Source organism: Mustela putorius, unplaced genomic scaffold (assembly GCF_011764305.1).
Source record: "Mustela putorius furo isolate JIRA1106 unplaced genomic scaffold, ASM1176430v1.1 tig00003853_pilon_pilon_pilon, whole genome shotgun sequence".
In the NCBI taxonomy this organism is placed as follows: Eukaryota; Metazoa; Chordata; class Mammalia; order Carnivora; family Mustelidae; genus Mustela; species Mustela putorius.
The window spans coordinates 5130057-5145026 of record NW_025422005.1 but is presented as its reverse complement, the minus strand read 5'-3'; the positions used below and the strand labels follow the sequence as shown (position 1 = coordinate 5145026).

Genomic DNA, 14970 nt, shown 5'->3' with positions numbered 1-14970 from the left:
AGTACTGGGGAGGAGAGCTGCAGATAGCGGGCTCCACACAGCCAGACAGAACCCCCTGGTGTATTCACCAGTGTACTCATGGGAGAAGGAACAATCACCGAAGCTCACACTATATGGAGAATAGCCCGGGCTCCCCTCAGCCAGACTGAAAATCTCCTAACTCATGGGGCACTGAGTACAGTACTCCAAAGGAACTTGCCTCGGTAGCAGACAATAATTAGCCACTGACTACACACTGCTCTGGTTCTGCCTAACAAATTTGAAAAGCAAAGCCTGAAAGGAATGATTTGTTTCCAAGTAACTTAGCTGGGTCCCAGAATAAAGCTCGTCCATATTTATGGGAATGGATACTCATCAGCACCCATTCACAATATCTGGCATCCAATCCAAAACTGCCAGGCATGCAAATAAGCAAGGAAAATAAAACCCATAAGACAGAAAAAAGTTGGTCAACGCCTTGGGACTAGCAGAGATGTCAGAATCAGAGACATGGACATTAGGAATTACTATACTGCACTCCACACTGCTAGAGAGAAGATCAATCGTGTCAGAGACATGGAAGATGTAACAAAAGAAAAGGCCTGAACAGAACTTCTCAAAGTGAAAACTATAATACCTGAGATGAGAAATACACTGAATGGAAATCCAAGTGACAGATACCGCATTAGAAAAGATTCGCGAACTTGAAGACCCAGCAGGAGCCTATCCAAAATCAAATTTAGGGGGGGAGAAAAGAGACTGGGAAACTGAACCCAGTGTCAGTGGACTGTGGAACAACCACAGGCGGCCTATATGCATGTAACTTTAGTCGCAGGAAAAGAGGAGAGAGAGCAGTACTGGAAAAAATTGGGAGGGAAAACTTTCAATTTGCTGGAAATTGTAAACCTACAAATCCAAGAAGCTCAATGAACCAGGACAGGGTATCTTGGCATATCATACTCAAACTGTGCAAATCAGTGATAAAGAGAACATCTGGCTCAGTGGTTAAGTGTCTGCCTTCAGCTCAGGTCATGATCCCAGGGTCATGATCACATGTTGAGCTCCCTGCTCAGCGGGGTGCCTGCTGCTTCCCGTTCGTACACTTGTTCTCGAGCACTTGCTTTCTCTCTCTGGCAGGTAAAATCTTAACAAAAAAAGGAGAGAACCTCTTACAAGTAGCCAGAGAGAAGCCATGCTGCAAGTAAACCATGGATAGCAGATTTCATTGAAAACAGGGCATTGCGAAGCAGCGGAGCAACATCTTTAAAGTACTGAAAGGTGAAATTGCCAACTAGAATTCTATGCTCTGCCAGCAAACCTTTACACCACGAAGGGACAGCAAAGACATTTTCAGACACACGAAAACAGAAAGGCTTCACTACCACTAGACCCATGGGACAAGAAGTAGTTAAGAAACTCAGGCAGGGAGAAGGAGAATGATCTCAGGTGAGTCTACAAAACAGAATGAAACCACTGGAAGAGGTAACTACATGGGTAAACAGTTGCAGAAATAACCACTACCTACACAAGAATGATAGCAGCGTAGGGCGGGACTTACAACATATGTAGAAGGAAAACACAAGCCAACAAACAAATGCCAGAAGGGGGAAGCAGAAGTACCCTATTGTTGGGTTTTTGTACTATACATGAAATGATATAATATTTCCAGAAGGTGGGCTGTGAACAATCGAATGTGTACACCAGGAGCCCCAAGGCAACTACTAAAACAAAGCCCACTCTAAATATTAACATACCCAGGTCAAAAGTAAAAAGGAGGAAAAGATGTAACATGCTGGCACTAATTAAAAAAAAATGCTAGAGTGAATACATTAATACAAGACAATGTATTTTATTTTAATTTTTTTTAAAAAAGATTTTATTTATTTACTGAGGGGAGAAGCAGAGGGAGAGGGAGAAGCAGGTTCCCCATGGAGCAGGGACCCTGATGCAGGGCTCAATCCCAGACTCTGAGATCATGACCTGAGTCAAAGGCAGATGCTTAAATTATTGAGCCCTGAATGCACGCAGACAAAGTATATTTTAGGGCAGAGAATATACAAGGGATAAAGAAGGTCATTTCACAAGAAAAAAAGGCCAATTCATCAAGAAGACATGACACTTCTAAACATCTGTGCACAAAATAAGAATGCTTTCAAAATGCATGAAGCAAAAACCAGCAGTACCACAAGAAGAAATAGACAAATCCACAGTTAAGGTCAGAGATCTCTGTTCTTCTGAAGCAGAACAAGTACTGAGAAAATTAGTAAGGACAGACAGGACCTGAACAACAGTATCAACCACCCTGACTTAGTTTACACAGAGAACATTCAACCCAACAGCAGCAGAATAAACGTTCTTCCCAGTGTGCACAGAACAGTCATCCAGAGAAACCATATCACAGACATAAAACAAGTCTTGACAAATATAGAAAAATTCGGGTTCTGTATTTTCTCTGACCACAATGCGATTAAATTAGAAATCAGTAACAGAGCCGTGGAAAACCCCCAAATCTTGGTGCTGAAGTAATGTATGATAAAAAACAAACCCAGAGACACGTGATGATGAGTGATTTCAAAGGAGACAGCTGGGGGTAGTAGACAGTATCAGAACACGATGAAAATGACACAATCCATCAAAATGTATGGGATGCAGATTTTAATTTACATTAAACTCCAGTAGGAAAAAAAAATGTCTGACATCTGATTATTCCAGTTGAAAAACTGGAGAAGAAGAGGAAGATAAAAGCAAAGTAAGCAGAAGAAAGGAAATAACAAAGATCAGAGCAGACGTCAGTGACGCAGCAAACAGAAAAACAATGAACAAAGCCAGTGCAATCGTAAGCCTGTGCTTTGAGAAGTCCAATCAAATCAATCAGACTCCAGCCAGACAGATCAGGGGAAAGAGAAAAGAAAGACAGAAGGGGCCAACCTCAGAAATGACAGAGGAGCATCATTAGAGATCTAACAGGTATCAAAAGAAGAATAAGGGAACATCATGAACACTTTTATTCCAATAAACCTAACAACATAGACAAAATACACCAATTCTTTGAAAGACACAAACTAAGTTCATTCAACAAACAGAAACCCTGAACAGCCCTGTGTCTACGGCAGAAACTGAATCTGCTGTTCAACACTTGGCCAGGAAAACTCTAACCCCACATGGCTTCACGGATTCCTAGTCATTTTAAATTTGAGACCTATGACAGCCCAACATATTCTATATCTCAGCGAACACATCGTGAGCGCTTGAGAAGAATGAGTATTGTTCAAGTATCGGGTACTGTGTTCTCTCAGGTCAATTAGTCAATGTCGTTGACAGCATCGCTCAGATCATCTGCTTTACTCATTTTCTGTCCAGATTTTTTAAAATTTTACTTAACTGTCTAGATGTTTTATCAACTGTGCAGAAGGGGTGTAACATTCCTCAACTATGGTTATGGAAAGTCTATTTCTTTCTTTAACTCTATTTTTACCTCCTATCTTGGAAGCTTCGTTATTAGCAAATATGTATAATATATTTGGATTGCGGTGTCTCCCCAGTGAACAGTTTGCCACCACGAAAGGTCTCTGGGAAGACCCTGTCTTAAAGTCTGAATCATACGGGCTCGCCAGCCTTCTTAAGCTTCTCATTTGTGTTGTGCTTCTTTCCCCTTTTGTTCTCAATCCATTTGTGGATTTTTATTTAAGCTGTAATTCCCCACTGTATTCGGCTGGGTCTTTTCTTTTTTTAATCTGTTCTGACAATTTCTGCCTTTTAATGGGAGTAGACATAGCCGGGTTTAGAGTGATTATTATTCGTTTGACATACGCCCTCTGGTGGTCATGGCTGTTGCTCTCTTCCTCCTTTTCTGCCCTTCTTTTGTGTGTTCATTATTTTTTCTTAGAGCGAGCACGCATGTGAGTGGGGCGTCAGAGGGGGCAGAGAGAGGAGGGAGAGAGAACCTCAAGCAGGGTCCACACCCAGTGCAGAGCTTGACCCCATGACCCTGAGATCACGACCTGAACTGAAACCAAGAGTCGGATGCTTAATTGACTGAGCCGCCTAGGTTTGGGTATTTCTTAAAATCACACATTATCTCCTGGCTTTATTTCACACTCCAACTTGACCCTACTACAGATTCAAAAATATGTGTTAATGGAATGGTTTCTGGAGGCTACTTATTAATGTCGGATTCCCTACTCTGCCACTCATCTGCTGTTTGAGTTTGGGCAAGTTAAGGGATTTAACCTGTTTATGCCCTAACTGCTCTGTATACATAATGGAGATCATGACTGGCAGGGAAATGTATATGTGGTCAAAGTCCTCAGACCCCATTTATAAGTAGAGTCACGGCGTAAGCTACAGGAATATAAGCTTTCCAGAAAGCAGAAGTCATATGAATACTCTACAGATCTCCTGATTCTGTTTACTGTCCTTGGAATAAAGAGGTGGCACCACCGATGCTGTGACTGGTTTAGATCTGGAGAAACAATTATCAGTAAATATTCCCTGAAATGAAAGCTTAAAGACTTCAGTATGAGTTCTTTCAAAATGGTAATATATACCACAGTACAAAACGTTTAAAGGCATAATCAAACAAATCTTTCCCTGCTGGATGAGACCCACCTCGTACGGACTAGCACGGGCAGTGTATGTCCACATGGGAGTTGAAAGTATTAAGTGACACTAAAAAATGTGCATCTTCCCCTTCCTGAGGGACAAGCTTAGCTCTGATAGAACTATTTTCAGTTTATTAGAAACATAATCTAATCTCCCAACAGCTGTGCCTCCAGCGTCTTCCCACCGACCCCCAGCCCACACGTCAATACTATACTCGCCATCTCCGAGGGTCAATGTGAGGATTAAGGGAGTTAATTCCTATGAAGGACTTGGGAGAGATGGCGGCACAGAGTAACAGTTCCACGTGTGTTGACGATCTGCCACTGAAGACTAGTAAAGGAACTGAAAAACCTGATTTAACACTTTTGTCACCAGCTCTTGTCCACCAAATTGTTATAATGACAAAGTCAAAGGATGGGAGGCAGTAAAAAGGAACAAAAAGAAGACATCAGAGTAATTTACCAAGTCATTATGTTATTGAAAGATTTTAAACACACCCTCCTCATTATCACCAGGCCAATAGGAAAATGTGGATGTACACTGGTCAATCTAGTCACAACCACAGAGTCTGACAAGGACACCTTCTTTCAAGGGCAGCAACAAAGTGACCTAATGCAGCCCCACAGGAAACTTCATTAGTGACGGTTAACACTGAGGACTTACTACTATGTTATCAGGTACTGTTTCTAAGTGCTTCCCACACATCAGCTGATGTGACAACAAATGACAATGACTTAGAAATACAGTCCCAACTATGTAACCAATATAAACATGACGGTATTTCCAAAAGTTCTTTAACTGAGTCAAAGAAAGGAAAATGTAATTATAATTTAGAAGTTATTCCTAAGTAACTGATGTTAAGGGCTTCCGTTTTCTCACGGTAGTGTAATTCCCGCCCAGTGTACTTGAGAGCAGAAGGTGAATGCAGCACCTGTCTCTGGTGGTGGGGCAGGAATGAGCGTGCTGCGGTAGCTGCACTGGTTCAGGCCAGAGCCCAGGCTAAGTGCCGTGGGGGCCAGGGTCCTCGGAGTACCTCCTGCAGCGAGTGCGGGCCGCCCGGTGGTCGGCATCTCCAGGTTGGCTATGGCTGGGATCTGAGACACCACTGGGGGCACAAGAGAAAGTCACAATGAAAAGAAGAATCCCCATAGGAAATTTACAATGAAGACTCAGTTGGCAGATGTTTGTGACTGACGAGCTAAAACTTCTCGGCCATAAAAGAGCCATAAGAAACTTAACCTCATTTGTGATTAATGAAATAAGATAAAAATTTAGAAACAGAAAGGGATGGCTTGTAATCATCCTCTATCGAGGAGGGCATTTGTGTTACCATGCAAGTCTTCAGCATCATTTGGCTTGTGGTTGTGTCTGTCTTTTTCGGAGGATGAAGAGGTTGTATTGGTACAGGATATGCACTTTCTTTTCAAAGCTGGAATGTTGTAGCTCTTCAGGTATCTGCAACAACAGAATTAGATCACGCATGCCTGCCTGTCCCCTAACTCTTCCACTTCCCACATTTCTGCTTTTCTCACACTTCTGTGTGGGTACTTTGTACTCTCATATTTAATGAGGTCTTCCCTGACCATCCCAGCCTCAATCACTGTCCTGTCGTATCTCTTTTACTGTGACCTTGTATTGATCTCCAAATCTTGCTTCATTTAATTTTTATGATCAAGGTCTTTTCTTCTCCACCATGCCATTGCTCCTTCAAAGAAGGGCTCCATCTTCTAATTTTTTGCAGCCCTTGAAATGTTCAGTTTATTATAAACTATATGTAAGTAGGCACTCCATAAATATCTAGTGACTTAAGAGTGAAAAATCAAGACAACCAGTAATAAAAGGGATGTTTTATTGCTACGATGATGTATACTTTTAGAAAACGGACATGTTCTCAACACTCATGTCTCACACCTGATAACACTGTCAATGCAGTTTATTTGCTGGTGTGATGGGTTATGCTGGTCTTTTCTCCAATCTTCATAAGACTCCAGGGGCATACTATTGTTTTTTAATGTCTGGAAGGTAGATGAGGCCTTCTGCTCATCTGAAACAGAAGAAAAGGATGTGTAATTAAAAACATTATATACCTGGGGTGCTCAGGTGGCTCAGTTGTAAAGCGTCTGCCTTCGGCTCAGGTCAAGATCCCAGGGTCCTGGGACTGAGTCTGGAATTGGGTTCCCTGCTCAGCAGGAAGCCTGCATCTCCCTCTCCCACGCCCTCTGCTCATGTTCTCTCTCTCGCTGTGTCTCTGTCAAATAAGTAAATAAAATCTCTAAAAAATCTATTACATATGTAAGAATTTACCCAACAAAGCTAGATCAGGTCCTTTAGCATTATACATTCAAGAGAATAATATGTAGCTATTAAAGACGAACTCAGCTCTAAAAAAAAAATGCACCAATACAGAAAGATATCCATATGGAATGATTAAATTAATGTGTTTTGTTTTTTTTTTTTAACAAAAAAGGAGTGAATCAGTTGTTTCAGCAAAGATCAATAGTAAAACTATCAGGTGGAAGGCTAATGAGGACTTCACGATACTGAGCTGACACTACCTGCCAAGTGACCGATGGTGGCCTTACCGGGGTTGGGGTGACCAGACAGAGTGAAGTGCAAGGCAGTGCCCTCCAGACCTGTGTCCAACAGGACTTTCTGCAGTGACAGAAACGCCCTGCATCTGTGCTGCCCTGCACCGTGGCCACCAACATCACAGGTGGCCATTAAGCACTCGCAATGTGGCTTCAGCAACTGAGCAACTAAATTTTAAGATTTATCTATCTGTAACTAATTTGAATTTAGTGTGTGGCTAGTAGCTACCATACTGGACAGAGTGGGTACAGAGAGAAGACACAAGGCCTCAGGTTGGAACTGTGACAAACTTAAATCTTGTGTGGAGAACGACAAGCCAAGAATGGAGGCTGAAAAAGCGCATGGAGAAAGGTAAGAGAGAGCCCGCCAACATGGCGTCATGGAAATCAAGACGGGGAAACTGGGTCAAGGAATGAGGAACCAGTTACGTCAAACACTGCTGAGAAGCTGACTTAGCTACCATTGTTGCTGTTAGTGAAGGTCATCTTAGCTGCCTGGTAGATGCTGCTTCACTTCCAGAGGGGATTACAGAAAAAGGCCTGTTTAACTGTCACTTGTTAACTTTTTTTAAAGATTTTATTTATTTATTTGACACATACACCCATATAGGCAGAGAAAGAGGGAGAAGCAGGCTTCCCACTGAGCAGGGAGCCCGATGTGGGGCTCGATCCCAGGACTCTGGGATCATGACCTGAACTGAAGGCAGTTGCTTAACCAATAGAGCCACCCAGGCGCCCCAAACTTCTATACTTAAAAAGATTATCTTTAAGATAATAAAAATAGGGGTCTTCAATTTATGACCCTGAGATCAAGAGTCACACACTCCACCAACTGAGCCAGCCAGGAGCTCCTATACTTTTAATTTCTACATAATTTCAGCCTTGAAGAGGGTTACAGAAAGAGTAGAGTTCCCGTATACCCCCCACCCTGCTTCTACCGATGTAACACCTTACAGAACTATTACCAGAACAAAGAAAACTAAGAAATGGAAGGGGAAACTAGCTTCTCTGTGAAATTTTCCACTCCAGGGTCCAACCTGGGGGTCTCACAGTGATTTCAGTTGTCAGTGTGTCTTTCCCGACCTCAACTCTTGTGAAGAGTGCAGGAAAGGAATTCTGTGGAAATGCCCCTCAACCTGAGTTGCCCTGATGTTCTATCATGATGAGTCTGAGGCCTTGCCTCTTGGGGAAGAGTCCCACAGAGGTGCTGTGCCCTTCTCAGTACCTCACGCCAAGGGGACATGACCTTGACATGTTCACTGCTGGTGTGTCAGCCTTGATCACTGGTTAAGGTCTGTCTGCCAGGTTTCTTCCACATAAAGTTACTATTTTACATGTAATACATGATGTAAACAATAAATGTTTCAAAGTCACGCTTTGAGGCCATGCAGGCTTTCTCTTACACTTTCACCTACTGGTGAATGGATTTAATGCCACCAAACTGTACATTTAAAAATGGTTAAAGATCGGTTACATACATCCATTCACTGTTGAATGACATCTAGGTTGTTTCCAATTTGGGATGAGTGTGAACAACTGTGATAAACATACACAGACAAGTTCATGTGTGAATTTGAGTTCTTCTTTTACCTGAGTAAATAAGAATGGAATTGCGGAGTCATACGGTAAGAGTATGTTTAATTTATAAGAAACTGCCAAACTTTTTTTTTTTTTTAAGATTTTACTTATTTGTCAGAGAAAGAGAGTGTGCACAAGCAGGTAGAGTGGCAGGCAGAGGGAGAGAGAGAAGCAGGCTCCCCACTGAGCAAGGAGCCTGATGTGGGACTCGATCCCAGGACCCTAGGATCATGACCTGAGCCAAAGACAGATGCTTAACCAACTGAGCCACCCAAGTGTCCCAAAAACTGCCAAACTTTTTAAAGAGGATGTACAATTCCACACTGCCTTCAGCACTGCCTGGGGGCTCTGGTTCCTCCGCATTCTTGCCAGAACTTGGTATTCCCAGTATTTTTTCTTTTACTTTTAGCCATTCTAATGGGTGTGTGAAGGTATCTCATGTGTTTGTTTGTTTTTTAAGATTTTACTATTTGAGAGAGAGAGCATTAAAGGAGAGGTCAGCAGGAGAAGCAGACTCCCCAATGAGCAGGGAGCCCAACTCAGGACTCAATCTCGGGACTCCAGAATCATGACCTGAGCCGAAGGCAGTCACTCAACCCGCTGAGCCACCCAGGTGCCCCTCTCATGTGGTGTTAACTTCTTAACAACTGAAATTGAGTGTTGTTTCCCATGCTATTTGCCATCTGTGTGTACTTCACTGGAAAAGTGTTAGGTCTCTTGACCATTTTTTGAATGGATTATCTACTCATTGTTAAATGTTGACAGTTTTTTTAAGTATTCAGGATATGAATTTTATCTATAACTTGTAAATATTGTCTTTTCATTGTCTTACCAACATCTTTCAAGACATCTTTAATTTTATCTATAACTTGTAAATATTGTCTTACCAATGTCTTTCAAGAAGTTTTTAATTTTTATAAAGTCCACTTCATCAATTTTTTTATGGATCACACTTTTGATGTCGGATCTAAAACCTTTTTGCCAAACCTAAGATCACAAAGGTTTTCTCCTAGGTTTTCTTCTAGAAGTTTGTAGTTTTAAGTTTTATATTTAGGTCTATGACCAATTTTGAGTTAACTTTTGTATAACATGTGAGCAGTATGCTGAGGTTTATTTTTTACATATGTGGATATCTCATTTTACATATGTGGATATCTCATTGTTCAGTAGCATTTTTTTTTTTTTTGAAAAGCTACCTTTTGTCCATTGATTTGATCTTGCACCTCAAAAACTGACTGTATTTGTGCAGGTCTGTTTTGGAACTCTCTCATCTGTCCACTGATCTTTTCACCAGTGTCACATTGTCTTAACTACAGTAGCTTCATGGTTAAGTCCTGAAATCAGAGAAAGTGAGTCCTCCAACACTGTTACTCTTTTTCAAAATGGTTTTGGCTGTTTTAGGTTCTTTTTTTTTTTCCCCCATAGAAGTTTGGGGATCCATCTGATGATACTTATTCATAAACAAAATCCTGCTGAGAGTGTACTTAGAATTTCTGACATTAAATGTACAGATCAAACTGGGGAGAACTGATAATATTGTGTATTCCAAACCATGAACAGGATATATCTTTTCATTTACTTAGTACTTTTTATTTTGAAGTTTTTCTTTTTATCAGTGTCTTGAAGTTTTCTGCATATGGATTGTTCCACATATTCTGTTGGATTTTTTATATAAGTATTTTATATAGTTTAATTAAAAATTTACATAGTAGTTTAATTAAAAAAATTCTGTTCCAATTGTTCCTTGTTAGTACATAGAACTTTAACTGGTCTTATATGTTGACCATGTATTTATAACCTTGCTAAAGTCAGTAGAAGCTTTCTTATAGATTCTTTGGAATTTTTCTGTTAGACAATCCTGTCATCTGCAAATAGAGTTTTATTTTTTCCTTTCCAATCTGTTATGTCTTTTATTTCTCTTGTCTATTGCACTGCAGGACTTTCAGTTTGATGTTAAGATGTGGTTAGTGGATACCCTTCACCTATTCTCCAGGTTAGGGTGGAAGCATTCTCTCACCATCAAGCATAATGTTAGCTATAGGTTTTTTGTAGATTCCTTTTTTGTTAGGTTAATGAAATCCCTTTTCCACTTCTAATTTTTGAGCATTTATCATGTGTGGGTGTTCAATTTGTCACATGCTTTTTCTCCATCTATTAAAATAACCTGTTGGGTTTGTCTTTTTTAATTCTATTAATATGGTCAATAAATGTAGCTGACTTTCACATAATGGACCAGCCTTGCATTCCTAGGATAACTCTTACTTGGTTGTAATATATTTCTCCTTTTTATACATTACTGGTTTTGATTTGGTGATATGTAACTGGGGATTTTACAAATATGTTGGCAATGGATCCTGGTCTGTAGTTTTCTTGAATTGTATTTATCTTGTTTCAGTATTAAGGTAATAATGGGCTCATAAAAGGAGTCCCGGAGTTTCCTTTTCAAACTGCCTTCTTCTATTTTCTTCTGTCTTCTATTTTCTGAAAAAGATTATGTAAAAACTGGCATTATTTCTTCCTTGAATGTTTGATAGAATTCTCCAGTGAAACCAACTGGGCCTAGAGTTTTCTTTTGGGAAAGTATTTAACTTCAATTCCATATCTGTAGTAGATATGTCTATTCTAGCGGTTTCTTTTTCACTGAGTTGATAGGTTCTTTAAGTTATTTAATAGACCAAAGTGATAGGAATAGAGTAGTTTGTAGTCCCTTTAACACCTACAGGGTCTTTCATTCCCAATAGTGGGGATTTCTGTCTTCTTTTCTTATTCAGTATGGCTAAAGTTTTGTTAATTTTATCAGCTCTCAATTTCATTAATTTTCTCTTAATGATTTCTGCTCTCAATTCCATTGACATTTGGTTTTTATGATTTCTTTCCTTCTGCTGTCCTTGGATTTAAGTTGCTCTTCTTGCTCTTGTTTCTTAAGGAGGAAGCTTAGATTATTGATTTGAAACCTTTCTTCTTTTTCCCATAAAGCCACTTAATGCTACATAAATCTCCCTTTAAGCACTGTTTTAGCTGTATTCCACAAATTTGTTGTTGTTGTTTTCAATTCATTCTTTTCAAAATGTTTTTACTTCCCTTAAGGCCTTGACCTGTGGGTCATTCAGAGGTATGGTCTTTAATTTCCAAACATATGGCATTTTCTAGATAAACCTTCCTGTTACTGATTTCTAGTTTAATCCATTAGGTCAGAGAATATATTTGGTCTGATTTATATTTTTAAAAAATTGCTAAGGCTTGTATGATGGCCCAGAATAAGGACTATTTTGATAATGGTCCATCTGCCCTTGGAAAAAATAAGCATCGCATTGTCAGTTGAGGTGTTCCATAAAGGTCCATTACACCAATCTTGTTGACAGCAGTGTTCAGGTCTTCTGCATCTTTACTGATCTTCTGTCCACTTGTTTTATCAATTACAGAGAGAGGTGAATTATAGTCTCTAATACCACTACAGATTTATTTTTCAAAGTCTTCATCAGTGTTTACAACTCATGTATTTTGAAGCTCTGGTGGTCAGTGCATAAACTTTTAGAACGGTTACATGCTCTCAGATAATCAACCCCTCTGTTGTCATGCAATATCCCTGAAACCCTGATAATGTTGCTTGTCCTAAAGTCTACACTACCTCATATGAATACAGCTTTCCAGCTTTCTTTGGATTCCTGTTAGTATGCATATCTTTTCTAAGCTTTTGCTTTTACCCTATGTTTTTATTTGCAAAATGGGTTCTTGCAGATACTATGCAGCTGCCTCTTATTTTTTTTTTTCATACAATTGACAATTTGAGTCTCCCAGCTGGTACACTGAGAACATTCACATTCAATGTGATTACTGAAACAACGGAATTAAAATATGCCACTTTGTTAGCAGTTTTCCATTTATTTCATCTGGGTGTTTATTTTCTACCTCGTTTTGTATTGAATGTTTTAAATTCCACTTTATCTCCTCCTGACATTATTTATACTTCTTTAGAAATCAGTTCTAATGATTGTTCTAAAGTTCACAACATATACCTTTAAGGACTCTTAATTCAACATTTGACTTCTGGTGTAAGGATTCCATAGCAGCACATTCCCAGTGCCTCTCCCGATCCTTCTAGAGCAACTAAAAATAAGTAAAAAATAAAATATCTTCATTAATTCCATTCCCAGTTCTTTTCATTTTGTTGTGCCGATACAAGTTTTACATCTGGTACTGTATTCCTTCCATCTTTAGAAATTCCCTTAGTGTTTCTCACAGAAGAGATCTGCTGGCAATACATTCCTCCCTCCCCACTTTTGTTTGAGAAATTTTATCTCCTTCATTTCTGAAAGATACTTTCCACTAGGTAGAGAATTCTGAGCTAGCAGTTTTATTTTTCCTCTGAAGACATTTGGTCTTCTAGTATACATGGTGTCTAAAGAAATGTCTTCTCTAATTCTTATCTTTCTCTGTATGTAGTCTGTCTTTGTTGCTCTGGCTGGCTTCATGATATCCTCTTTGCTTCTGTTTTCAGCAGTTTGAATATATTTCCAAGTATGTGGTGGTTTTTTCCTTTTTTCAAGTACGTAGTATTTTTATTTTGTGATTGGTTTTTCTTTCTTATTTTTGTATTCACACTATTTGATGTTCTTCATATCTGTGGGAAATTCTTGACCATCATTTCAAGTATTTCTTCTGGGATTCCAATCACTCTTAAGTTAGATCATTTGATCGTGTCTCCAAATTCTGAGAGCTCTATTCTGTATGTTTCTTTCTGTGTTTCAGTTTGTATATATATATATTTTTTAAATCTAACAATTCTTTTTTTTTTTTTTTTTAAGATTTTTATTTATTTGACAGACAAAGATCACAAGTAAGCAGAGAGGCAGGCAGAGAGAGAGGAGGAAGCTGTCTCTCTGCTGAGCAGAGAAGCCCAATGCGGGGCTCGATCCCAGAACCCTGGGATCATGGCCTGAGCCGACGGCAGAGTCTTTAACCCACTAAGCCACCCAGGTGCCCCAAGTTTGTGTAATTTCTATGTAATCTATCTTCAAGATTACCGATTCTTTTCTTGGTTGTGTTGAGTGCCCATCAGATGTATATGTGCATCTCTAATGTCTCCATTTGATCCTTTCCATCGCTATGCTATGATTACCTATGTGGTTTTGCATGTTGCTTACTGTCCATTAGAGCCTTTAATGTATTATTTGTAGTTACTTTAAATTCTCTGTCAGATCGTTTCCAACAGCTGTGTCATGTCTGACTCTTGTTCTGATGACTGCTTTGTCTTTTGGGGGTTTTCTCCTTTGCCCTTACATATGATTCATAATTTGTTGAAAACTAACCATCTTGATAAGACAGCAGAGACTGCACATGCCTCTCCTTCTGCTGGGGCTGTGTTCAAGTTAACCTAATTTGTTGGCCAGGACTGAGATTTGTTGTTGCTATGGTTTCACTCCATATATCACAGCTTTCAAATTGTTCTAGTGATACTTTGTGCGTACATGGTGGCTAGTGTGCTACAGAGCTTTGGGTCTTTGCCAGTCGTTGCTCCACTTGCAGACTTTGATCTTCCCTTTGCATTCATTGTGCCTCTCGTGAGTACTGATTCCATCAGCTGATGCACCAGTATCCAGGACGTGATCTCACATCTCCCTACATGCATGTGTCCCCCTTAGATTTTAGGCCTATTGGCTACCCCGGAGCCTTAGCACACTGACGGGTTCAAGAAAGCTCATGAACTTATTGCCATATGGCTTTTTTCCCTTGTCCATTTGGAATGATGCTCTTTCCAGTTCTCCTTGACCACAAACCAAAGCACACTCACCCTGAATGAGTTCAGTTCATGGATCAATGTTTCTCCGTCAGGCACTGACACTCTAGAAGTGAAATAGTCCGTTTTCCCCAGGTTCCCCAACTGCTTCTGGAAGCTGGCATCAGTATCTGTAACTGATGAAAGGGCTTTTTATCTTCATTACTCCTTGCCTTTCCATATTAACTTCTAAAATTTCCCTTCTCATTCTATTTTAAAACCAAACCTGCCCTCATAAGAAAAGTGAAAATACAAATTTAAAAACTTATGTTCTTGTTGGCTCTGACACCCTGTATATAGAACATGTATACAATGATTATTCAGTATTTTCCTCATGATTTGTGCTATTTCTAATATTTAAATTACAACATTTTATCTTTCAGTTACATACTTGTTTTTCTTGAGTAAGAAGTAATAAAATTTTACTAGCTCTTTAAACTTGTAGGT

The 14970-nt window shown here is 39.7% G+C and overlaps 1 protein-coding gene across 1 annotated transcript in view; it reads right to left on the bottom strand.

Moving 5' to 3' along the window:
* The window catches only part of PER3 (period circadian regulator 3), a 59968-nt gene that overhangs the window by 22066 nt on the left and 22932 nt on the right, over positions 1-14970 (bottom strand). Inside the window, 3 exon segments of the mRNA XM_045064929.1 lie at positions 5513-5686; positions 5912-6036; positions 6493-6625. Of these exon segments, the coding sequence (XP_044920864.1) occupies positions 5513-5686; positions 5912-6036; positions 6493-6625 (432 nt within the window).